Consider the following 26157-nt stretch of genomic DNA (forward strand, 5'->3'; position numbering starts at 1 on the left):
TTTTAACCAGCTCTCGCAATCAGCAGCACGAAGAGAAAACAAAACATCGCTGCCAACTTGATGTGGAACGAGCTATGACAGGAACACTTGCACAGATGTGAGGCGGGTTTCTGTTCAGATTTTATATTGCTGGGAGGTTTCTTCTTTCACACGCCTGCTGACTGACTGATCAGCCAAAATTCAAGGCAAACTGGTGATATAGTATTGACATATGGAGCTGGCATGATGAAACTCTTATTCACAGTTTAAGAAAAACAGTTTTAAATTCAGCTGTAATCTCTAAAAAGTTTCTTTTAGCTCTATTTTTAGCTTCCACCAGCTGCTGATGGAAACATCTGGTGTCTTTCTGCCACTTGTTCATAAACAGTGTGTTTTTAAACAGCCATCTTTCATTGAATCATGCTGATGTTTTTACTATGTATATATTCTTAAATCAATCTTGATGCACTTAATAAAAAAGTCCTTCAAACAATGAGTCCTCCTGATCAGGTGTAAATGATGGGTCATCCAGTGGTTACGGGGCCATACATGTACCCTCTCTCTCCCCCCCCTGCAGCCCTCGGACAGCAAGGATTCGGATGATCGTGGCTTCCACGCTGCTGTCATTGAGCGGGGCGGGCGAGAACCACAGAGGGCTGCTGGGAAGGCAGCTCCGATCTGGCTGGAGGTAGAAAAGATCGCTGCGCTGCCTCAGTGATGCGGGACTACATGAAACAGAAGAAAATGTGTTTTTAAAAAAAGATAATAATAATAATGTGAGGTCATTAAAGTTAGACATCTCTAAATGTAAATACATTTTAAACATTTTATACCTTATTTTAGCGTTGATACAGAACTGTTTCAGTTTCTTATGCATTAAACGGGTTCGCAAATTTCAAACTAGGAGTAGTAATACAGCTGATAGATGGAGATAAAGGGTGATAAGGCATAAATCCCTGAGGAGTTAGAGACACCGACCACTTGGAGAGGTAGAACTCATAGAGTCTGACTGGACAACGAAGGGGGTTCTCCTGGTTCTCCATCATCTCCAGCAAATCCTCCTCAGACTCGTTTTTCTTAACCTTCTTAGCTGGGACGTCATACGTGTCTGAAGAACACACAAAAACCACAACAACATGACTTAAGTAAGTAAAAATGTAAACTTCCATGTCATACAATTTACTATACATGAATTTCATTTGGGCCCTCAGCCGTTTGGTACCTGACTCTTCCTGGTTTGTACAAGTAGGTGGGTGGAAGCGTAGGAAGGTGGTCTTGGTGTTGCTCTTGCTGGTTTTGGTGCAGAGTGTGATGTTTGCAAAGGACAGCCGGCGGTGCTGCTCGACTGTGGTGAAACCAAAGTACTTGCAGAAGAAGAAGAGCAGCGTGTTGAGCAGGACAGTGGGGGAGTACGCCCCCAGCTGTTTACAGTCCCACAGAAACTGCTCCTCCACACAGGACAGGACACAACCTGCCAAAAACAGCAGGCAGCTGATGATCGTGATCAAAATATCAAAGACAGGAAAAAACTAAGGTGCTGAAGATAATTTACCTCCACCTGTGACTGAAGGTTTAAGGATCTTGGTCAACTCAGTGGAAAACCTGTCGTAGATGAGATCACTGAATATGTTCTCCAGCCGACCGTTCTGAACCAGAAACTACAGAGAAAGACAAAAACCAATATGGCTCATTAAACACTAAACACAGGATATGGTTATGACAAACAGGTGGGTGAGAAATTAACAGAAAAAGTAAACAATCGCTGAGTGTTGGATCACTGTGCCCACGGAGCAGCATGAAAGCCCCATGACACTCACCCAGCCTCTAAATCTTATCATCAATGTGGAAGCTTGTGCTGTAAAAACAAGTCCACCTCCATCGACTCCGCCCAAATCACCAGAACACAAACGTCATGAAGCCCAGAATCCCCAGCCGAGAACACCAGCGTGCTGTGTGAAAAACATGCACACTAGTGTCTAAAGCCAGCATGAAGATATAGTTTAAGCCAGCCAGCAGACGTAGTAAGTGAGAGAAGGGCCCAGAACGCCACAGAAGCCGAGGGACAGCAAACAGACCCAAAAGTCCAAGAAGGGCGCTGGCCAGCACAACCCAGGCACCATGGCCAAAAGCACAAGACCACCAGCAGCCCCAAAAGGAACCCACCCAAGCCCCACACTCCTGGACCCCCATCAATCTCGGAAGCAAGAGCCACCCAGAGAAGGAGCCAGAGAGCCAAGTTAGAAAGAACCAGCAGGATCAGGCAGCCCATTTGTTAATAATTATAAATGTATATATTGTAATTTCTAGTCTTACCAGCTGAATGCTGAGGCAGAGGTAGAACACCCTGCCGGGGGAGTACGGCTCTCCATCGGACTGTTTCACCTCCCTGATGAAGCAAAGCAGGCAGTCGCTCAGTTCAGCCACAGAGCAACGAAGGAGGTCCGCCTTCAGCGTCAGTGCATGAGCTAACAGATGAAAGAGTCACGAAAAGGTTTTAGTGGATTAGCTTTGACATCATTGCCTTCATGAGACAAAATACAAAAAAAATAAAGTTACACTCAAATTGTATTCATCTGCTCTTTTTTTATGAATTGTCTCAGAATGGAAAAACAAAGGTTTCTCACAGGACTATGGATTTTATGGTCTCTATACGAAGGTCAAACTTGACCTTGTTTTCCAGCTACAGGACCTGGGCATCGTGCAGTCACTGAGTCGACCATGGACTCCTCTGTGTACCAAAGTATTTGGCTTTGAGTCAAACGTGAGGCCCAAACTGAATCATGGAACAGGACAATGATCCCAAGCACAGCAGGATGGCTCAGAATGAATAAAGTCACAAAGTCCAGACCTCAACTGAACTGAAATGCTGTGACAGGACCTTAAGAGAAATTTATTCCTGCTAGATTCTACAATGTAGAGGGTGTAGTTACTTCTTCACAGGAAAAATGGGGAAATTTTCAAACAGCAGCATGAAGTTCTTAAAAGTTAGAAAAAGCTCCATCCTCTACCTGCACATATGCACGAACAAAGCAGAAAACAGCATGTTTATGACTATAGTAGTGTTTGCTGGGATTTTTCCACCTGAATTTTTTTAAACTCACTTCAAAGAGGGAAAAAATCTAAAGCTTACAGACAAGTAAAAAAATGTTACAAAACATACAAGAAACGGGCTCCGGGTTGGTTTGCGACTCTCTCCACTTGATCCATCTCTTCCAGGCATCAACTCCACATTGACTCTTGAGTGTGTTTTGCTTTGAACACACTGGTTGAGTAAAGTCTGTTTTAGGAGCGTCTTGCTCATCTTTCTTTGAAAGCTGCTCCAGGTTACAATCCTGAGACACACAGAAGAGTCAAAACCACAGAAAGGAAACATCACGCAGCTTCTAACCAGCTCAGCTGGTTTCTTACCTTGTTCTTGTCTTTGTCCAAAGTTTGTGGTACTAAAATTGGAGCAGGAGGAGCAACGGGTGATCTCTGAGGAGTTTCCAGAGCTGAAGGAGGAGAAAGAGGTGGGGGGTCAGGAAGAGGACTGCTGGGCATGTCCTCATCTGAAACTGGAGGGGAGGTTTTGTGGCCTCGCGGCTGAGTGACCGGCCCGGCGCTGGTATCAAAGAAATCCTCCTGGTTGTCAAAAGTGGGCTTAAAATCTGTACACAAGTCACTGCTGCAGCTCCTGGCATGGTCTGAAAATAATGGAAAAAAAACAAGAGAGAGAAACAGTTCTTTTATCCTTGATATTTTTTATTATTAGAGAAAAAATATGTGCACTTATTACAGGAACACAGCACCTATAATCCAAGATCTTTTACAAAGCACATTCTGACAGCTCAAAGCAGTAAAACCAGCAAGTTCAACAACTGCAGCTAAATGGAGTAGAGCCAGCTGTTATTATTACTAACCCGAAAAACACACTGTATGTAAGTGTTGTTGAAGCTAATAGTAACCTGTGTATTAACATTATTAACAGGTAATACTAAGGTGTGTTTGTTTACAGGAAACATCACTAATCAGCCCTCTATGGTGACACAGGATCTTTGACACCGCTGTGACTGTCACGTCCATCCCGAGTAAACCGAAACATTAAGTCATAAATGACTGATGAGATCATAACAATGACACAAACAGTTGTTTGGCTCAGTTTGGTTCATGTGTCCATAAATGATGGAAACTAACTTTTCTTACCCGAGTACTACAGGTCGTCCTGTCCCTGTAAAAATATAACTCTGTAATTATTTCATGTAATTAAAAACAATTCTTACCCTGCAGGGATGAAGGCTTGGGTCTTTCTTCCTCTTTTATCATTTTTCCATGCTTCTGCCCTTCCTCGCTCTGCTCTATCTCCGTCTCAGGCCTGATGTTGAGCTCGCCCTGTAAGTTTTCAGGATGCAAACTCTCCTTTGTGGATTTCACCGTTGCCTCAGAGCCATCTGTGTTCACAGGGAGAACCAGGGGCACAGGCAGCTGTGGGAAACACAGACTTAAGACTCGGGTTTCTACTGAGTTTAAAAGGTTGAAATGCGGCAAATGACAAATGTACTTAAAGTTAAAAGCAGCAGGACAAACAGCTTTCAATAAATTATCATCGTTTTTTAAATGAACCACAACTCAGAAATGTTTTTTTCCTCAAACAGAAAAAAACTTCAAGGATTTTTAAAAAATATGTAACCTAGAAATGACAAAGCAACATTTAAGTACTTTTAAAGAATGAGAGCATTTATCTTACAGTAATGGTCTCATATTTGTTTAAGATCAAAGATGTGTTTTACTTACCAGTAAGGGCAGGCCCACCGGCTGTGGAGTGTACTGGCTGTACATGTTCATAGGCACAGGAACGTAAACCGGCACTGGGACAGGCAGGACTACGACTTTAGGATCACAACGGTCTTCTAACAACAGAAAAGAAAAAATTGAGTAAACACCAAAACTGTTAATTCTGAAAAGATGGTACCTGTTCATGTTTCACAACAGACATTTTATGTGCTTCACCTTTTTGTGTCTCTATGTTAAGAGCCTCTTCTGTACAGGAGACCCCTTTGTTATGAACCAGCGGAGTACAGATGATCGACTTGTTCTTGAGCTCCTTTGGGACAGTCTGAACGCTGGCCTGAAGAACAGACAGGTCACAAAAACACCTTCAACTACGATCAAATCAAAATGACGACAAAGACAACTTCATTTGTAACACAGATCATATTATTAGGTCATTCTGAAATTTAGCCACTTCTAATGTATCAAAACAGAAGTTTATATAGAGGCACATTGATTAAAACATCTTTGCAGACTTACATGTCCAATGACCTTTGTTTGAATGTCAGTGATGGAGCCTGTGGAGAAATGATAACCAGAAAAAACATGGCAACAACTATAGTCAGAGCAGCTAAAACAAAACACACACAGCATCACAATTTCCCACAATTACTACTCAGTTTATTTCCTGGGTGAAATATCACCATGTGTTAATAAATAATGTGTCTGTGTGTGTGCGTGTACCAAGCTGTGGAGAGGCTGCTGGGCCGCTGTGCTGCCTGGTCAGAGCATTAGCCAAAGATAAAACATTCCCAATGACAGGAGAGGACTCTGCTGGTGCTGCAGGTACTGGAGATAAAGAGACTTCTGGAAAGAGAGGAGAGCCAGTCAGTGGTGCCAGTAACTGATTAAACTGCAGCACAGATTTATAAAGTCTGTAACTGACCCAGGACTCGAGAACAAATTATAGCCTTCACTTAACCAGGAAGCTCCATCAGGAGCAAATGAAACAGCAAATGTGCATACCTCCGTCGAGCATCTGAACCTTGTTACTGCAGAAGTGCAGGAGACACTTCATGCCACAGAAGTATTTGACCTCTCCCAGCAGTGGCAGACTCTGCTTTAGTTTCCCTTTGTTACTGCAGGTGTCACATTTTGCCACCTGAGAAAAAAATCAGTTAGGAGAAGAATTGGTGATTAAATTGTCTTTTTACAAATTATATTCAAGGGTAAAAGGAAAAAGAACCTTCATCTGCAGCAGACAGACTGTGCAGAGTGTGAGCATCACCCTTCACTTACATGGATGAGGAGCATTTTGTATTTTGAGCAGCAGGCTTCAGAGCAGAACTCGATGTCCGTGTCTTCACCCGGTGTCGTCACCAGACTCTTGGATATCGACTGGCAGTAACTGCACGAGCGACAGTGTTTACCCCACTTCCCTTTTAGCTCTTGACAAAAAAGTGTCTTGCAGGCTGCGAGAAGAGAAAGATGAGGCTCCAGTAAACTTCCCAATCATGTGAAATGGACCATAAACAAACTACACTGACATGTTCTCCCTACCATCGCTGCAGAAGCAGCAGTCTTTGCCGCCGACTCTCTTGACGTCTTTGATGATTCTTTCATTCTTACAGTATTCACAGGTAGCCGTGATGCTGTTGACCCTCTTAAATTCTTGAAAACAGGCCACACTACATGCAAAGTATATTTTTTCCTGCACACAAACATGGTTATATTTTGATAAAAATCAGTCCACATAAACATGAATGTTTCTAACAGCTTACAGGTGACAGAGAGACAGTTTAACAGCTGGTGTAAAACAGTGTTGAACTAACAATGCGTACAATCAAGAGAGGAAAAAAAACAACAAAATTTTCAACCCACACAGCCCTCACTGTTTGTGGTTCTCCACATTTAAAGAAAGGACGGGAGAATGGTACCTTTCTCTGGATGACTTTGGGTGTAGTTAATACGATGCTTTGACACTGGGCGCATAGCAGCTTCGGTGGTGGATGGAGGAAATCCCTTTGACTTTGATCGGGGACTCCTGCTGGATTCTGGCTCTCCTGTAAATCAGACAAAAGAAAGAAATGGGCGAGCCATTGTTCAAAACTTCTGATAGAAATGTGACAAACAAAATCTTAAAGTCAAGCTTGCTGTAAAGAAAGTATTTCACCTTTGGGTGCTTTTAAATGTTTTTGGGTGGGAATCGAGGGCTTTGTTTTATTAGCATATATTAAATACATTACCCTGAAATCCATGCCACACTTAAGAGTGCAGAAGTTTCTGATGGAGGCATCTGACATGGCAAGGTGACAGGTTGGCACTGCAGTCTTACCACAGTGGTCACAATTCAATGAGGCAGCTGAGGAGAAGGGGAGGTTTAATCGAGGAAAGCATGAAACTGAGCAGATTTATGTTTGCACCTTTGAATTTGAAGTCTTTTCATACAGTTTAAAAAATGCTTTATCTCCAGGTTTTACTTTTATAAATAAAAAATAGTTAACACACAATGAAAGTTTGAAGCTTCTGAGTTACAAACAGAACTAAATAAGACAAACAGAAGCTGAACAAAGCATCCGTCCCGTACCTGATGAATTGACAGCCTGGATCTTGAATGCAGACACGCAGCTTTTGGTGCAGAAGAGCTCCACAACATTTTCACTGCTTTTGTTTTCAACCATGTCTGATATCGGAGAAGTGTTACGGCACATTGTGCACGGCTGCGGGGTTTGGATTTTCTGTGCAACAACAAAAAGCAAAGACTCAAATTCAGCTCGTGTCATTTTTTGAAGATTAGGAAAAAGTAACATTTTGCTTTTAGAAATTGCCTAAAATCTTAAATGAAAAATGAACCTCCTTTGATCCAGTTTTGTTGCAACCTGCTTACACTTGCAAACCTGCAGCCAAAGCTGCCTCAGATGAGTGTAGCAATGCCCTCTTTTCTTAATGTCATACAGACCCAGCTGTCTAACACTAAGTGACAAAAGCAATCTGAATCCTGGGTTTTTGGCTCATTATTTAACATATCCGATGTGTTTAATATTTGCCACAATACATTCACAACAGTAGGAAAAGCAAACTTTATCCTTCAGACCTGCTTGAATTGGGCCAGGCACTCTTCACTGCAAAGTTTGTTGCCGCCCTCCTCCATCTTGAGCGTGAGTGGTGTTTTACGGCGTGCGCGGCAGTTCGCACAGACTGTGATGTTGTTCATGCCGCAGAACCGCAGAAAACACGGCTCACTGCAGATCTTGTGGATGGCGTCCTCTTTCGTGATCTCGTGTTTGCTCTACAAGAAGATAAACAGAGGTCAGGCTCATTTAGAACACACGAATCCAGCTAACAAATAAACTGCAACTTAATCATCGACTGATGAAACTATTATAGCAGGCAGTGTCGTGTAATTAGATTAGAGAAACTGTTCCCTGGTCTCTTACAATGCAATATCTGCTGCACATGCTGCATTGTGAGTGTGATGAGACAGGAGCCACGGGTATTTTGGTGGACACTTGTTTCTTGTAGTTGAAGGAGGACAGGCAAGTCTGGCTGCAGAAATCCTTCTTTGTCCCCTCGTTATCCAGCGGGGCCTCGAGGATGTCCTGAGGCTCTCTTATCACTCTGAGAAAACGAGGAACGGTAAGATTAAAAAAATTTAATAGAGTGAAGTTTAGATGAAGTTGAAATAAGTTAAAGGACATCAGTTATTCTGTGAATGAGCCTAAAAAGAAGAATAATTAGAGCTGTTGGGTTTATCTAAGCACAAACCCTGCTGGAACAATAAGACAACCAAAGCAGCACCAAAACAAGACACAAGACGGAGCTCTTCGTCTGATCACTCGCGAGGGAAGCCGACTACGGTCAAGCGCTGTTCCTTCCACTTGAACCCTGTCAACCTCGGCCGGACTTCCCGTAGCGCCCCTTTTATTGTGTGTGTGTGTGTGTGTGTGAAAATATGGCCCTGTGAAACCTGCTCAGCCAGGCCTAGCAATGTTTTACTATGTTATCTGCAAAGGAATGCAACTCCCAAGATGACTGGCACGAGGCGCCTCCAACCAGCCCAACTAAGACAAACAACTGTTGTAACTGAACAGATATAGAGTGCGTGTGTTCCACCATACCATATATCACAAAACAAGATGCGACCTTCCCATGAACTTGGTAAAATGGCCTGCATTTGTATAGCGCTTTACTTAGTCCCTAAGGACCCCAAAGCGCTTTACACTACATTCAGTCATTCACACACAGCGCCAGCAGGCACCACCACCAGTAGGCAAACATGGAGTTAGTATCTTGCCCAAGGATATTTGGCATGCAGGAGGCAGCCTGGGATCGAACCACCGACCTTCTGATTAGTGGCTGACCTGCTCTGCCACCTGAGCTACAGCCACCCCTAACTTAACATGTGTATAAGGTACACCTAACAGCAGAAGGGAGTGAACAGAGAATGCACCCAGAACCTTAGCAGACCTAAATAAGGATGAGACATTTAACAACATACAAACAATTATATGTTTCTAAGTACAAATGACAATCTTAAGTTATCACTCTCACAAGAGCAGTCCAGCAACCAAAGACTGGGACTGTTAGACTCACTGAAGACAGAAGTGGCACGTCCTCCAAACTGGTATCTTTTGGTAACATTTCAGGAGGCAGGAAGTGGAGCAGAATGTGCCAGTGTGGTTTTTCCTCTGGTAAACTGTCTCTCCATCCATGAGGACCTGTTTGCAGGCGGAGCACGATGCAGGGACATCCGTGTTGGTGAGCGAGGGCTCTGCAGGTTTGGATTCATCGGTCAAGGAGAAAACCGACCCAATCTTTAAGTCCTCCTGTAAAAACCAGAACAGGAGACGATGCGCGGGTGGAGTGCTGTTTAAATGATCCCTTGGATATTTAGATGATTTAATGTGCTGTCTATGTTTTTCTAGTTACAATAAATGACATCATTGTGTCCAGTAACATCTAACTGAAATAATAAAGAAGTTACTGTATAATGTAAAGGGGAAAATGATTGATAATGATTGAGTATCTTACCTTTACTACATTTGGCTCCTTCTTGATGTCCTGATGAGAAACTGAGGCTGTGAGACTCTGGCTGTACCCCTCATCGATGGGCTCTGTTTTGATCTTGATGAAGAGGCAAGAGAGATTTGGATTAACTGTGTAAGGTTAATAGCAAAGGCCTACATGTGAAGCACTGTGAGGACTCTAACGTAAGTGGTAATGTACTGGAAAGAGATTTAATAAACAGAATTTATTGTAATCATGAATTGCTGTTATCATTCAGTTGTTAATAACATTTATTCTGTCACTGAATCCAAACTGGGTGTGGCTACTAAAGAAGACATTTTTTACATAAAACTTACGCAGTTGAGATGTATTACAGATGGCTTCGCGTCTTTAACCTCACAAACTTCAGATGAAGAGCTTTTCTTGTCTATAAGGACAAAAGCATGAACAATATTTCTGCTTTTGACACCTAAAAGCTTAAAAACTGCTGTCCAACTGCAAAGTTCAGCGAGCACAGCACAATAGAGCACACTTTCTCTGCAGTTTGAAATATGACTGGAGATACCCGTCACAGTGAAGGTCTGGGCCTCGTACACCATCATACACCTGTTGCTGCAGAAGAACTCCAGCCTGCCTTCATCATTTTTATTTTCAATCATGTCTGACAGCTGATGGGACGTCTGGCACATGGGGCAGAGCTGACGAGTGCCAACTTTCTGCAAAGATAACGAATGAAAAATGTGAGATGAAGAACACCATTACCTTAGACATATGTTGTAAAGTATTATGCCTACTCCACATTTATGAAGGTGAGACTCATAATGGTTTTTAAAACTGTGAACTGAGTGTCTTAAACAGAAGTTATAACACTTTGCTGTTTGCATTTAAGCTGCACATGTTTTGCTTAACACGTGAAACACAAAGCCTGGTGATGACCTGTTATTAGTTCGTTTAAATTATCGGATGCTCTATGAGTTAAATGTGCCCTGATTTCTTTTTATTTCTCAAGTCCTTAGTTTTCAAACATCCGGTCCTGAAATAACATTTAATGAACATTTAATAATTTCTGTGCGTTTTCCTCATACTGACACAGTAACAGGATGTCTGGATTATATGATGGAGTTACATTAAGCACAAATACATTATGGGAATATATAAAAGATGGCCTCATGTTACCTGCACATAGCTACTTTACCACAGACATAGTTGCTTGATTATGATTAGTAATTAACAGTTCTAATAACTAAAAATAATAAAACATGCTCCTCGTTCTCTTTCCTCTCAACTAGCCACCTTCCAGCAATCTCTTCCTGTTAAAAAGGAGTCCTTCCTTTGCCCTTTGTTTTAGGCAAATGTGTTGTTTTAGGCACATTCAAGTCTTTTTGTCAAATATGGAGATAATGTGTTTGGGGTTTTTTTTGTTTTGTTTTTATTTCTGCACCTCTTTAAACTTGACCAGACATTCATCACTGCAGAGGGCTTTACTGCCGTCCTCCAGCTTGACCACGAGACATTTGTTGTAGCAGACGGCGTCACACATGTCGCAGAGAGACAAGCGCAGGTTGTTGACTTTGCGGTAGCTCATGAAGCAGGAGTCACTGCAAAGTCTGTGGACCACGCCGTTCAGGGTCACCGTGAGTTTGCACTAAGGTTGGAAACGGAATGTGTTAAGAGTAGTTATTACAAAAATATATTATGAACGTGATAATAATAACAACAAGTTTTAAAGTAAAAGGATGGAGATATTCTGCAGCTTTTTTTTTTAATTGTCACAAACACTCGCCTCCAGCGTTGTCTAAGAATCCTTAAACAGTTCATGACAAATGCGCTACAATCCCTAATGCATATAAAACAGAGTTCAGAGTAATTTACTTTATTTCTTTTCCTTACATAACAACATCTGGCACACATCCTGCACTGTGAACTAGGTCCCTCTTTTGGTGGAGGCTTAGTAGCAGCCTTTTTCATTTTGGATGTGACGGAGGAGAGACATGTATCGCTGCACAACTCCTTCATAGTTCCCGAATCATCCACCGGAGCCAGGATGATGTTTTGAGGTCGCGCAATCACCCTGAAGAAATAAGATGAAAGAGATCAAAGAGATTTCTGAGTCACTGAGATTAAATTTTTTGTAGATCAGCATGTCAAGTTAGCACATTCACAAACCTGTTGAATCTGTAGAATGTTTGTTTTTGTGCATTTAACCCCGCTGCTCATTTAAATGGAGAATTAAAATACAGACTTACTGAAAGCAGTTGTGGCACTTTTTGATGGGTATTTTGATCTCGCAACGCTTTTCATGTAAGCAGGCCATGGAGCAAAAAAACTCCTCTGTGTCTTTCGGCTTGTAAAGTGTCTCTCCTTCCAACAAATTCTTTTTGCAGTGGAAACAGAGCGTGCACTCGTCGGCGATGAGCAACACTGTGTCGTTTGGTTCGACAGCATCCTCCTGTGGGAAGAGCCTCTGTTAGTATATAGGGATTAGAAATCTTCCCCAGACTTGAATGTAAGCTCTGTTTTCTGTGACTGAAGCGGAAAAAGAAACAAAGCATACTCACAGTGTTTGTCTCTTTTGATTGGTTATCGTTTTTTCTCTTCACTGAAGGGAGAAATCAGACATGTGATTACTGAAAATACAGCTGCTGTTCATGACTTGATCAATAACCTTTAGGAGTCACACAGATGAAATTATTAAATATGATCCAAACTTTCCTCCTCCACACAAAGTCAACGTAAGGCTTGTTGGGACACACTTAAGAAACACTTACTGGATTTATCTCACATGTTGGAGGCATATGGACACTTTTTAAATAGAAGATGTCAAGACGAATGAAGAGAATTATAATAAAGGGAAAAGAAATCGATACTTCTGTTAAGAACTTTCAGAATAAAAGCAAAGACAGGATGCAGAGATTTGTAAGATGAGCCTTTTACCTACAGTTAAGGTGATTGCTTGGATTTAGCAAGTAAAAGTACAACAAGTCACAACATCACAGACTTCTACCAACAGTATTTGAATTCTATGTTTTTCTGTTACTAGATTTCTCTTTATAGAGACATGTTTGTTAACAAACACATCAATAGTCTTATTACTATCTTCATATAACAACATCATGGTTATTACAAAATAAGAGTTTTTGATTATTTGTAAATCCTGTGAAAAAGTTATCATTCAGTCGCTTTTGGTTTTGAAATAGTGACAGTGAAAATTTGACCACAACACTATCACTTCTGAATATGAGGAAACCTCAAAAGAGTGAAAAGGAAGAAAAAGAGATAGGAGTGCCACTTGAAAGGCTGATTCAATCTGAACTGTTTTTGCAGTAGTTACACTGCCTCGCTGCTGGATTCTGTGGCTTCTCATGGCACAGTATGATTTTATTTTACCTTTTAGACGTGGCATCAGAGCACTGTGGTCCTATTTTTTATGAAATCTATGACAACCCAAGATTTTCCTCACACCCTATTCCTCCACAAGTATGCAGATAAATGCTACACAAACATAATTCATTAATTTCAATTATATTATCATTTCACACTAAACCATCTCTGGGGTTTTGAGGGGGAAACACTAAGCCTTTCTCTGGCTGTTCCAACCACACCTTTCAGCTAAGAAAACTGAGCTCATTAAAATTAGACAGTAGAAGATTGGAAGAATGTGGCCTTGTCTGATTACTGCTGATACTGGGATGGTATGGACAGAATCTGGCAAGAACAATATGAAAGCATTGATCGATTCTGCCTTGTATCAACAGTTCAGATTGGTGGGGGTCTAACAGTGTGCAAGATCATTTCTTGGCACAGTTGAGCACCGGTTAAATGCCAAAGCCTACCCGAGTACTGTTGCTGACCAATTCCATCCCTTTGTGACCCGATTTCAGCCAAGCTTTGGCTGTCAGCGAGATGGCCTCAGATTTGACTCTAGAATACTTTGGTTTTGGTAAATTCAGTGGTTACAATGTGCCCAAAACCTCTGCCACAGGGCCTGGAAGCAGCCATCCTCTGATGTCAGAATTTTCAGATCATGTCAAACTGGTTCTTGAACATGACGATGAGTTCACTGCACTCAAATAGAACTCACCAGAACCCAATCGAGCACCTTTGGGAGGTGGTGGAACAGGATATTTGCTGACATGCAGCTGACAAATCTGCAGCAACTGTGTGATGCTATCATGCCGACATGAACCAAAATTTATGAAACTATACCATGAAGGATTATGGCTGTTTTGAAAGCTAAAGGGGTCAACACAGTGGTAGCAAGATGTACCTGATTAAATGTCTGGTGAGAGAATAACTTGTATGTGATAAAAACAGTTTAAATTGTTTCGTTTTAAGAAGTGAGTGCTATACGTCTTTTATAACGTCTCTGATTTTGACCTGAAGATCCAGTAAAAAGATGTGAAAAATGGACGTTTGACAGATTCACTGTGGATTACCTTGATCCATCTCATCTGTCAGTCGCAGCTTGTAAGATTTCACACAAAAGCGGCCGCAGAAGAGCTGCACCACGTTCTCATCGTTTTTCAAGTTAACCATGTCAAAGACAGGTCGAGAAAAGAGGCAAGTGGTGCAGCGTAGGAGCATCCTGGAGTTCTGCAGAATAAATGTTTTTTTAAAAAGAGATCTTTGGGTTTTTGTGTAGATTATTACAACATTTTGGTCCCACAACTTTGCATTTTCCCTCTCTGATGTATCCGCACCTCTTTGAACCGCTTCAGACAACCACCGCTGCAGAATGTTTTGTTATCATCCTCCAGCTTCAGCGTGAGCGGTTTGCTGCGGCACACAGAGCTGCAGTTCTCACAGATGCCCATGTTGTTCTTGCAGAAATCATCGAAGCATGCGTGGCTGCAAAACCTGATGACTGCCTCGTTCAGGGTCAGCTCACATTTGGTCTGAAGTCAGTGAGAAAGGAGCCGTGGACATAAGATCATGGATTATAAAAAACTTTTTTGTTTAGTTATTAATATTAATAAAATGCCATTGAACGGGATAATAAAGACATACAGCTCTTAAAGGAGACACTGTGATGTGCATGTACATGCAATTAAAGGCAACAAATACGATTTTTTTTAACCATAATAAAGGGAAAAATAAAAACTCTGAACACCCAGGTATCAAAAGAAAAAAAAAAGTGCTTACACTGCAGACTTTTTTGCATATGTTGCAGACTGACTTTTGTGTTTGGGTGGATGCAGACTTGAAAGAGCTCAAGCAAGCCGGGCTGCAGAAGTCCTTCATAGTTCCTTTAGTGTCCACAGCAGCCATGATGAGGTCCAGAGGCTGCGATATCGCTCTGATCGAAGGGGAGGACAAACACTTAACACAGACACTTATATATCCTATAACCATCCTACCTGCTCAGCGACAAACAGGAGAAATTAATTAAATAATCGTCACCTGCTGGACAAAGCGATTCATTCACCAGATGATTCCATCAGGAGCTGCTCTGAAACACGGGTCTAAACTGAGCAATCATCTGGTGGCTGCTTAACTAACAGTGACGTCATGCAGTTTATAACTTAATGTCATTATAATGTCATATTGTTGTATATACTCTTTGGTTATGCTGCCCTCAAGTGGATGAAAGTCTTTAATAGAAATAAATTAAAACAGTCCGTGCCTGTTAGTCATCGAGAACAGAGCACAGTTTCAACAACACTCACTTATGACATTGGTGACAGGTCTTGGTGGCTGGTTTGTTGTAAGAAAACATCTCAAACAGACAGTTTTTGGAGCAGAAGACGTCTGAGAAGCCCTTCTTCTGGTAAGCAGTGTGTCCCTTCATCATGCTCTTTTTGCAGCGGGAGCAGTTCATGTGCACTGCCTGAAATGTAAAAGTGTAAATCACAGAGTTGATTAAACACATTTTTACAGCATTTTATGCACTGATGAGCTACAACACTAAAACCCAAACGTGTAAAACACAGATTGCCATTGCCGTGGTGCGCTAAAGACGATCTCTGACACAGCCCCCAAAGACAGTTCAGCAATAGCATGAGGTGGTGTTCAGCTGGTCTCCAACTCACTAGCGAGAACCACCTTCAATCCACAGACCATGCTAGCAATTTCCCAGAGTCAGACACCTGAACACAGAGATCCTGTGACCACGCCCTGATGGGTCTGAGCTGTTCTGACAGCACGAGGGAGATCTGCCTCTGATAGAGCTGTTCTCATAATCCAAGTGATCCCTTTAATGGTATCAAAGTTTTACTGACAAAAGAAATCAATCTGAGTGTGCAGTGAAAGAAAAACAGCTGGCATGTTTGTCGGACTTAAGAAGATTTTATGTGTTATGAAAATAAAACTAATGGACATTTAGTCTCTTAAAAACTTTAAAAGGCATCCAGAACATTTATGGATTTGATCATTTTCAATTCAGTTCAATTCAATTTTATTTATATAGCACGAAATCACAACAACATTTGCTTCAAGGCACTTTATACTTTAACATAAATAAACTACAACAATAGCGTTTTAATCCTTGTAATTGATAGATAGCTTATGGAAAACACCTTTCTACAGGCCTGATATTTCATACATTCAGCTCAGATGATTTCACCGAAAATATATATTTTACAGACAAATTCTACTTCGTTGGAAGAGAAGAAAGTTTTCCTACCTTTTCAGAGCTGGGCTTGTTTGTGACCTCTGTAAGTGGAGTAGGTCTTGCACTCTGTTTCTTGTCATCATGGACGGGTTTATCTTCCACCGGCTGCTTGTTACTCAAAGATGACAACTGGGAAATGTGGATGGGATGCTGCACCTTCTCCTACATTTAAAGAGTAGTTTGTAAAGAATGCAGCGATGCTTACAGACCTCACATTTATTCAACTTTTTAAAAGTGTCATTTTCAGCAGGTTGTAAAACATAACAACAAACTGGACTCACGATGTCTAGTTTTGGGATTACTATCTTCACTTCTTTCATCAGAGCCATGGGCACCGATAGGTTGGTCTTCTTTTCTGTGACTAGTAAAACACATTTCCACTTTAGTGAGTCAAACCTCTCCACAGTTCCCAGTTAACAGAACATGAACCCATTTTTCACCAGATTTAGTTTACCTTCATTTAAAGTGGGAGCAGAAGCGTTACTGTCCACATCCATCCAATCATCATCTTCATCATAGTCCTCCTCCACATGGTTCTCTGTGTCGATATCCATTGCCTCTGCGATCTCATCATCAGCACTGTGCTCGTCTGGAGACGTATTTTTCTGCTCTCCGTCATCATCCTTGTTGCTCTTCTTGACTTCTGTTGTTGCATCTTCATCTGTTACCCTGGGCTTTGTACCTGAACTGTTTGAGCGACCGTCTGCAGCAATCTCCTCATTTCTATCATCGTCGTCATCAGTGTCTATGTCGATGTCAAAATTCACATTCATGTCCTCATCATCGTCACTGAAATAAATACTTGGCTCAAGAGCTGTGCTAAAAGATTTCTTCTCCACAGGTTTACTGATGTCACTCTTCACCGGCACGTCCTCTGCCTTGTCTTCTTTCTCTGTGTTCACGGCTTCATGTTCATTTGGCTCCGGCTGCTCTTTTTCAATCTCCTTCTTCTTTTTCTTTCTTTGGCTTTGTTTTCTTTTGCTTTTTTTACCTGTGGAAAAGACAAAGACAGATCTGTAAGAAGAATATCTGCATTTTTCGTACTTTTTAATTTTTAAACATTTCAGCTCACTTTTTAATAAAGAAACATCCTTCGGAAATAAGCAAATAGCTAATATTGTCCCACCATACATCAGTTGAGGACTATACAAGGTGAATCATCTGCCATAATAAACACGAATACCACTCAAAAATAACTGCAGGCACGACTATTATATCACACATCAAAGGAAACTTCTGAACCTTCATCATCTTCCTCAGCATCGCTGTTTCTGGGGGTGACAGGCTCCATGACTGGCTGCAATTCATCTTTAAAGGAAAGAGGAAAAAAGGAACTCGACAGTGGTTCAACATTATTCCAACAAGTGGCGGTAACGCAGCAAGAAAAAAATAAACATGCATGGAAACAATCGGGGTTTCTAAACATTCTTAATGGAGTTTTGCAAATGCGTTGAGGGAGGATTTGGGTGAACAGAGATTTGAGTCACATACCTGGAATCTCAATTTCCTCCAGAGTCTTTCCTTCGAATCGTTCGAGAGATCCATTCTCCAGTGCCGACAGAAGCTCTGATATTTTTGCGACATCGGCAGCTGCCTCGGGCGTCTGATAATACTCCCAGTCTGTCTGAATGTCACAGCCCAACAGCTTAGCTAGCTGAGTGAGCTCGTCATTTTTAAGGCTGAGAATCTGGAAAATTCTTACTATGTACTTACGAAAACACTGAGACCTGAGAGCTTCCTGGTTCTTTGCACCACAGCGATTAACGAACATCCTGATACACGCGTGTCCCTTGTGAAAGTCTGACCCTTTGCCACCAGGATTCCCAAATAAGAAGGGATTGTCCTTACCTACTCCACATGTGTCCCTCTTGTCCACAAGCACCGTTAGCGCAGAAAGCACTTCAGGGCTCAAAGTAAGAGCAAATATTTTTCCATTTGAGTTACTAACACCAATCGTGACTTTGTGCTTGGACAGAATTTGCTCCAACTGGGTCTGTGAACCAGCAGCATCTTCCTGAAGCTCTGCGGAAGCCCTTTCCTTGAATGACTGGAGTGTCACCCTTGAAACATCCTGAATATTTTTGTTTAAGAAGGACACGAATGCAAGTACCACTTTGAGAAGCGCGTTGTAGACCGGTGTTACTGCATACATCATCAGGCTCTGGACTGCAGAAGCTGTTGTCCTGTTCAGGCACTTGTAGAGCAGCATCACATCTTGTGTAAACTGTAAGGTTGGCTGGCAGGGTGTTTTTGGTTGTGATTTTGCATGGGAGGGCCATTCTTTCGTACACAGCTTAATAAATGCCTCAGCTTCCTCTAACACCTCTTCATCACCATCCTTCAAAGCCCTGGCGTATTTAATGTCAGCGATCTTCTTCAGCGAATTTCCAAGCTTCCAAACGAGAGATGGTTTGTCAAACGACTTCGACCCCTCTTTGATGCCCGCAATCTCCTGGACAGCTTCTACAACGGCGTTGAAGTTTTGGGGCTTGACTGCGTCTTCGAAGCTGTTTATCGACTTCTTTCTTAACGTTATCAGGATCCGTGCCATTTGCCTCAGCTTCTGAGTGACGTATCCCTGATTCTGTTTCTTCTCTCTCATGTGGTAGCAACATTGTGCCAATTGTAATATGTAAGAATCTTCGCAAACTACAGAGGAAATATCGTCTTTCTTCATTTTTTTCAACATCTTCTTCACACCTGTTGAGATCTGTTCAGGGTCCGTTAGTCCAGTGGCGGCAACCAAAGTTAAGATTTGACTTTGAACGCCTTCTGGAGGTTTATTGGATGCCATCGAGGGACACTTTTGCATATGATGCCACACCACTTTACGATCATACATGCGTTTACAATATACACAAGTGGCGAGTGTTTTAAATGTGGACATCTCCGATTTTCTTTCCACTTTCAGTTTTCCTCTGCGAGCCTTCAAGACTCCTTGGTTGTGTTTGAAGTTTCCTTTGTTTCGCAACATCTCCAGACGCTTTTTGCGTTCCTTGCTGTTCCTGCGCATTGCGTACACTTCAGCAATTTCAGGTTCTTCCTTTCTATGCGTGAAAAGGTGACGAGAAATTTTAGTTTGAGGTTTCCCACAAACGTAACAGTAATTTCTCTTAGTGAAGGAAGTTTCTTTAGACTTTCCATCAGAGTCAGACTCATCGGAGTCCGACATATCGTTCGGCGCTTTGGAAGAACCGGCCTTCGAGTCATCTGCATTTTCTTCAAATTCCTGATCCTGGTCATCGTTTTCGGTAAAACTGTCATCATTGCTTGGTTCATTGTCAATGACATAATCTTCATCAGAGAAGCATTCTGCAGAACTGAATTCCTCATCTGAGTTTTCCACCTAGAATTAATTAAGAAAAAGGCAAATTTATGCACCCAACACACAAATCTAACTGCACTCTGATTTTCTTTACAATAAACAAGCCACTTAATACTCATGCTGATAGTCCAGACTACCATGTTCTCTCTGTCTTAGTTTAGTTCAGAGCGAGTTCTCCTTCGTTTTTGGCCGACATATTTAGGCTTAAAATTCTGTTTGGATGGATTTTAAACGCTTTTAATAACCTCAACAGAACTTTACACTTGAATCATAGTTATTAAAGAGAGGCATCAAATCACTCCCTGTCTTCACCACCCACAACACTGGATGCATTTATTGCAAACAATGCATTTTGACTCAGCATTAACAGCATTATGACTGCTACTGTGTATTTAGTGCCTTTTTTCATTCACAGATGTCGTTATAAGCAGAAGGTCTGCAGAAGAGACTGTGCTGCTAGATTACCGATGGACTCTTAGGGAAGTTAAACCCTTTTAACCCTTTTGTAAATACCAGACATCATAAAGTGATGAATCCCGAGTCTGCAGTCACATTTACAGTGCTGGTGTTTAATATAAAACAAATCTTGTTCAACACCTACTCTTTCATCCACTGTCGAAGACGCTGCAGTCTCCATTTCTGAGGTTTGTGGTTCTTTGTTTTGATCCTGTAAATAAAAAGAAGACAGCAAAGTCAAAAAGAAAACTTCCTGTATATATTCTCTAGGGGTGCAACGATATTCGTATCGATATTGAACCGTTCGATACAGTGCTTTCGGTTCGGTACGCATATGCATCGAACAATACAACATTTGTAATTTATTTTATCAACTTTCCTTCTGACGATGCTGTCTGTGTTGAGCGCTCAGTGAATCTGCGTTCGACTACTCCGCCTAGGCTGCACTGTCGAGCGCAGATCCACTGAGCGCTCAACACAGACAGCATAGTCAGAAGGAAGAGCGCAGGGCAAGCTAGCGAGACAGAAGTTAAGCTCTCCTTGCAACAGGCAAATTGAACCTCATTCAGATCTGGCGTTTGGAATTATTTTGGTTTTAGTGTGTTAGCGCAGTTAGCTCGTTAACGTGTTGGCCGTCTAGCCCCATGCACGGGGCGATCGGTGGTAGCTCGTTAACGGAGATTTGCCGTGTTGTGGCGTTAAGGTCATTTCAACGAGATTAACCTGAAAGCACTAGTGGGAACACAACGAATATGACTGCACATTTACGCCGACATCATCCTAGTGCAAAGACAAGTGGAAGCAGAAAAAAACAAGCAAGCATGCTACCAACTTTAGCCGAGTCATTAAGACAGCTGTTAGCACATGATTCTCCTTATATATGTTTAATATGCTGCTGAGAATATAGCCCAGAAGAAGCGGATAGTATAGCTTTTATTTTGGAAAGAGACATTTCTCTGTAATAAACTCTCTTTTCCAAAGATGAGTGATTCCTCAGTCAGATACAGGGCTCGCAATATTGCTAGCCCGACGTCCCGGGGCTAGCGATTTTTTTTCAGTCGGGCTACCAAAATCTATCTCTGCCCTGCCCGTAGGAAGGAAAAATATATGTCAATGCTTTTGCATTCTTTCAGAAATGTAGCTGGGTAATTATGTCACTGGCATCGGTGAGCCACTGTCAATATGTGACATATTGAAATCGCGTTTGAATTTGCGCTTGTTTTTTTTGCTTTCAATTTGCAATCGTGCGAACTGTGTATAGAGAGCGACAGCACTGATCTGTGAGTGATGATAATTTGTGCACCAATTCCTCTGACATCGTCTTATTAATTGTTAGCTTACTATGCAAACATGACAAGTGAAATCTCCCGCAGCAAGCTTAAATATGTGAGAGGTTGATCGCGCAGAGAATCGCTGAGCTTATGTGAGTGCGTGTGTAAAAGCAGCAGGAGAAGTTATGACATATCAGACTATAAGGCAAAAAGAAAGTGCAGCTTTATGGTTTCATGGACAAAAGAATTTCTTTGGCTGCAATATGATGAGCTAAATAACCAGGGCTGCACATAAGTGGTCCGCAGGTGTGCATTCGCTGTCAAAATAAAAAACACGCACAAGGGTTAGGGTTAAATTTAAAAACTGTACTTTTGAGTTAAAATATATATTTATAATTTTAATAAATGACAAATTAAAAAGGCATGAACATTTTTTTGTATCGAAAAAAATATCGAACCGTGACACCAAAGTATCGAACCGAACCGTGAATTTTGTGTATCGTTGCACCCCTAATATTCTCATATACTGTTATGAACAGAGGTTAGAAATTTACACACAGAGACAAAGAACAAAGAAGTCCATCCAACATCATACCAAACCAAATAAACCTACTGCTGATCGCCAAGCGTAAGAGGACTGCCCATAGTTGTAAGTTATCTCCTCGCCTGGAGATATTTTCTTCAGAGCAAACAGGCACAGATGTGGTTTCCCCTCATGAGCAATTTTCTTCATTTTGCAGTTGGGGCTTACGTGATCATCATTCACGAGTCGTCCGAGAGTCCCATCCTCTGCAGAAGCATCAATGCTGCAGGGCAAATGCTCACAATGAACCTTCAACCACTGTTAAAATTATGCATTTTATCACAGTGACTCGGACTGATGGTGGTGACGGACAGTCAGTGTCTGCACGTTCAAGCTATCTTTATAAGTAGGTTGAGTAAAGTAATGTTAAAGAAAAGCATGTTTCATGCACATAATGAAGATTTTTTTTAAAAACCTGAATCTGACTTGATATCAACCTTTCTCAGGATACACGAGGGCTTTCTATTAAACATGAGCTTTTAGACATTTTAAAACAAGAACCCTCCTTATATTGCTGAAAACTCACCACCAGCTTGTTCCGTTCCAGGAAAACTGAAACAAGAAATTGTTGAGGGTGTCTACACATTTCTCTGGACGGGTTTCTCCACAGGTTGAGACGTTCCCCCGATACTCAACAACAAAGTTGGATGGCTCAATGGCTTTACTGGTGAACACACCTCTCCCTACAAATATGCAAAAAAAAAAAAAAAAAAAAAAGTTTGATTCAGTTACTAATTTGTAGTCATAAGACCAATCCATGGCAACAACTAGACCAATAGTAATCAAATAGTATTTACGAAAAGAAAAGTGTAGCAATAAAGTTTCCTGATGTATTCACCGTTTACATGATCTATTATAAGATTACCTTTCAGTGTCTCATATCAACAATCAACAGGGGCTGAGACTAACAGCCAGTTTACAAAAACAACCATAACAGGGCGGTTATAAGGGATTCATGACCAACCTTTAGTGGAATTAATAAACATTTCCTTCAGGAAGGATTTGTCCTTGCAAGCCTTTATGTGCTGCATGGCATCCTGCTCAGGAGTTAGCTGTCCGCCTTGCTGATCCACATCATCTGAAGAGTCCAAAAATATTATTGAAATACAAAAATCATTAACACAATTTTCACATAAACTATTTTTGATGTAAAGATGAAGATGTGTTATCATCTGTTTCAAACAAATAACAGCATGCTGCAGTTTCTCTCACCTTTTTTAGTTTATTCACCATTCATGTTGTGGAACGAAGCAAACTATGTGCACGCCCTGGATACAGAGGGTGAGTACGTCCTCACCTTTGGTCATGTTTTAAAATTTTGTTTGGGTAGATCTTAAAGGATTTTAATGAGCTCCCTGAGAGTGATGAATATTGTAGTCAGTCATTATTGAATGTAAGTAGACAACACTGTCTAGTTCTTTTTAAAAATCCTTCATAACTTCAATAACCTTTTAAGGTTGTTTTCTCTGTCTAAGTACTGTTCATGACAGCTAACCCAATATAGTGGAAAACTTAAAAGTTGTAGCTTAAAAATACAAATATCCTCTGATTATAGCCTTGTAGGGGCAACTTAGGCCTGCAGGCCCCGAGAGAACAGGAAACAGTTTAGAAAAACAATATTTTGATTTTCTAGTTGCATTAATAAACACATCTGGACAAAATTTAAAGTGGTATTAAAAAGGTTACTGGAATATGGCATCCCTTCATTTTGTCCTCATGAACATTTGTGTGAAACCTGATCATGTTTAGCGAATGAATTCTTTGACCCTCCCATCCAAAATCTTCAGCTTATTTTTGAGTCCTTAGAGTGTTGAAGTTGGAGATTTTGAGATTCATTGTGTTCACAAGAATAGTACAGACATTTGAGGAGTCCAAAAGAATAATCACTCCAGGTTAATAGGTGCAGAAAGGCTCATCTTTGCAACATACCGCTCTGCTGAGGTAGAAAATCTGACTCTTCACGGTCCACCACAGAGCTGCCCTGCTCCATATCTGGCTCCAATTCATCTTGAATGATCAAAACAGACTGCATTTATTCACAACTCCTTAAAAGACAATCTAATGACCACTGGCAGGCTAATGTGTGTTTATGTCTGCATAATACTGGACACAAACCTTCAATCTCAATCTCATCCAGAGAGGTTCCTTTGAATCTTTCAAGAGAGCCTTTTTCCATTGCCAGAAGCAGTTTAGCAATTTTTGCGAGTTCAACAGCCGCTTCGGGCAGCCGATAATAATCCCTGTCCATCCGGATGTCATGACCCAGCAGTTTAGCAAGGTGAGGTAGCTCGTCATTCTCCAAGTTAAGAATCTGAAAAATTCTTGCAATGTGCTTGTGAAAATGCACGGACGTGAGGTGCTCTGGGTTCTTTGCAGAGCACATTCTTGTGTAGACCCGAACACAGTGACCTCCGTGGTAGAGGCTTGTGGATGAACCGTCTGGCTTTGCAAACAAGAAAGGATTGTCTTCGTGTACTCCGCACGCTGGTCTCTTGCTCATAAGCAACGTTAATGCGCTGACGAGCTGAGACGTCAACAAAACAGCAACGTTCTGCCCAGTCTTGCCTGCAATATTAATCCTGATAAAGTGCTTGGACAACACCTGGGTAGTCTCGTCCCGCTCCTGGAATGACTTAAGGGTAATTTTTGAAACCTCGGGTGCGCATTTGTTTAAGACTGACACCTGTGCAAGTATGACTCTGCAAAGTGCATTATACATCTGAGGGGTTTCATACTTCTTCATGCACTCAATGGCAGAAGCAGAAGTCTTTTCCAGGTGCGTGTAGAACGTCTGTATGTCACGCGTGAACGGTATCGTAGAGGGGCTGTGTACTTTGTGTTCACTTGATGAAGGTGCATCTTTGTGAGGGCCAGTTTCCTTCCACTCCTTCGCACACAGCATCATGAATGTGTTAACATCTCTCACGGCCCGCTTACTGCTGTCGCTCTGTGCGACAACAAATTCTCCCAGTTTTTTCAGAGACTTTACAAAAAACAAGGCAAGGCTCGGTTTGCTGTACTTCTGCTTTTTTTCATCAAAACCAGAGAGGTTTCTGACAGCAGCAACAACTTTGTAGAAGCTTCTGGGTTTAAGTGCTGCTTCAAAACTCACTATTCCCTTATCATGGAGCTCTATTAAGAGCCTTCCTATTTTTCTCAACTTCTGTCTGACGCGCTCTTGGTTTGTCGGATCATTTCCACTGTTCTCAATAAGACTCTGGGCCATCTTCATGAAAAGGTAGTCATGTTGAATTAAAAATACAATTTCATCTTGTTTCATCGGTGAAAGTATCTCCCAAACTTCAGACGGAAACTTTTCAGAGAACTCCGACTCGGTGACATCCCCCAAGATGCTCGTCTCGCCATGTGTTGCAGCATTTATTGTTTGCTTAGCACACTTTGCTACATGCCTATATAGGTCTTTGCTTTGAAGCATTACTTTACAATAAATGCAGTGCACAAAATTTTCAGCAGTCATTACATAGCGGGATGATCGTCTTCCCACTTTTAGCGGTCCTGTGTTACTCCTCAGAACCTCTTGATTATGTTTGTAGTTTCCTCTTTTTCGTAATTTGGCCAGCAGACTTTTACGTTCTGCTGAGTTTTTGGGTAAAGCAAAGATTTCAGCGATTTCAGGGTCTTCATCGATGTGCCTTGAAAGATGCCGAGGAATTTTGTGATAACCTTTCCCGCAAACATAACAGTAATTTTTCTTTGTGAAAGATGTTCCTCCGCCTTTTAGTCCAGCCTTACTGGATCTGTCTCCTTTGTATCTGTCTTCTTTGTACGTCTTGTCTTTGTCCGAGTCATGATCATCAGAACTCGAAGTGTCATCCTCCTGAATTGATGACACTCTCCTGAAGTTTTTCGTCATTTCTTGAGAATCTGACTCAGAATGTGGCGAACTGTCCCTGGATGACCTTCCAAGATCAACAGAGTGGTCACTGTCATGACTTGGACCTGGTAGTTCGCTGTCATCATCCGAGTCTTTAAACTGAAAATACAAATTAAGAGCATGTTGACAGACTACATTTGGTTCACTAACAGATACTTTATATGTTTTTATATGCATTTAGCAAACACATAGCTTCAAGGTACTGTGCAAAACCAGAGAGACAGACCACTACACACCTTCCAGACAAACAACCTTCAGCAAATGTAGAATTTAGAAATATACCTA

At 41.5% G+C, this 26157-nt stretch overlaps 1 protein-coding gene across 1 annotated transcript in view; it reads right to left on the bottom strand.

The window, feature by feature from the left end:
- The window catches only part of LOC146682622 (uncharacterized), a 29549-nt gene that overhangs the window by 582 nt on the left and 2810 nt on the right, over positions 1–26157 (bottom strand). The window contains exons 6-48 of the mRNA XM_085445665.1: positions 24093–25971; positions 23907–23984; positions 22942–23055; positions 22504–22660; positions 22008–22200; positions 20269–20334; positions 17834–19688; positions 17585–17650; positions 16797–17333; positions 16624–16703; positions 16355–16504; positions 15399–15559; positions 14875–15028; positions 14433–14627; positions 14169–14325; positions 12291–12331; positions 11979–12181; positions 11623–11803; positions 11174–11377; positions 10298–10448; positions 10089–10159; positions 9757–9849; positions 9319–9551; positions 8163–8343; positions 7820–8014; positions 7313–7463; positions 6972–7087; positions 6663–6788; positions 6286–6436; positions 6025–6197; positions 5752–5887; positions 5470–5592; positions 5266–5303; positions 4966–5083; positions 4750–4865; positions 4239–4440; positions 3388–3662; positions 3140–3311; positions 2293–2444; positions 1532–1637; positions 1202–1450; positions 958–1087; positions 1–704 (exon numbers count right to left, since the gene is read on the bottom strand). The exon at positions 1–704 is cut by the window's left edge and continues 582 nt beyond it. Coding sequence (XP_085301791.1) covers positions 515–704; positions 958–1087; positions 1202–1450; positions 1532–1637; positions 2293–2444; positions 3140–3311; positions 3388–3662; positions 4239–4440; positions 4750–4865; positions 4966–5083; positions 5266–5303; positions 5470–5592; positions 5752–5887; positions 6025–6197; positions 6286–6436; positions 6663–6788; positions 6972–7087; positions 7313–7463; positions 7820–8014; positions 8163–8343; positions 9319–9551; positions 9757–9849; positions 10089–10159; positions 10298–10448; positions 11174–11377; positions 11623–11803; positions 11979–12181; positions 12291–12331; positions 14169–14325; positions 14433–14627; positions 14875–15028; positions 15399–15559; positions 16355–16504; positions 16624–16703; positions 16797–17333; positions 17585–17650; positions 17834–19688; positions 20269–20334; positions 22008–22200; positions 22504–22660; positions 22942–23055; positions 23907–23984; positions 24093–25971 — 10119 coding nt within the window. The 3' untranslated portion in view covers positions 1–514. The remainder of the gene's footprint in view (positions 705–957; positions 1088–1201; positions 1451–1531; positions 1638–2292; positions 2445–3139; positions 3312–3387; positions 3663–4238; positions 4441–4749; positions 4866–4965; positions 5084–5265; positions 5304–5469; positions 5593–5751; positions 5888–6024; positions 6198–6285; positions 6437–6662; positions 6789–6971; positions 7088–7312; positions 7464–7819; positions 8015–8162; positions 8344–9318; positions 9552–9756; positions 9850–10088; positions 10160–10297; positions 10449–11173; positions 11378–11622; positions 11804–11978; positions 12182–12290; positions 12332–14168; positions 14326–14432; positions 14628–14874; positions 15029–15398; positions 15560–16354; positions 16505–16623; positions 16704–16796; positions 17334–17584; positions 17651–17833; positions 19689–20268; positions 20335–22007; positions 22201–22503; positions 22661–22941; positions 23056–23906; positions 23985–24092; positions 25972–26157) is intronic.

Source organism: Copadichromis virginalis, linkage group LG22 (genome assembly GCF_057382275.1).
Source record: "Copadichromis virginalis isolate Kocher_CV1m ecotype Utaka linkage group LG22, C_Virginalis_male_GT1.1, whole genome shotgun sequence".
Lineage (NCBI taxonomy): Eukaryota > Metazoa > Chordata > Actinopteri > Cichliformes > Cichlidae > Copadichromis > Copadichromis virginalis.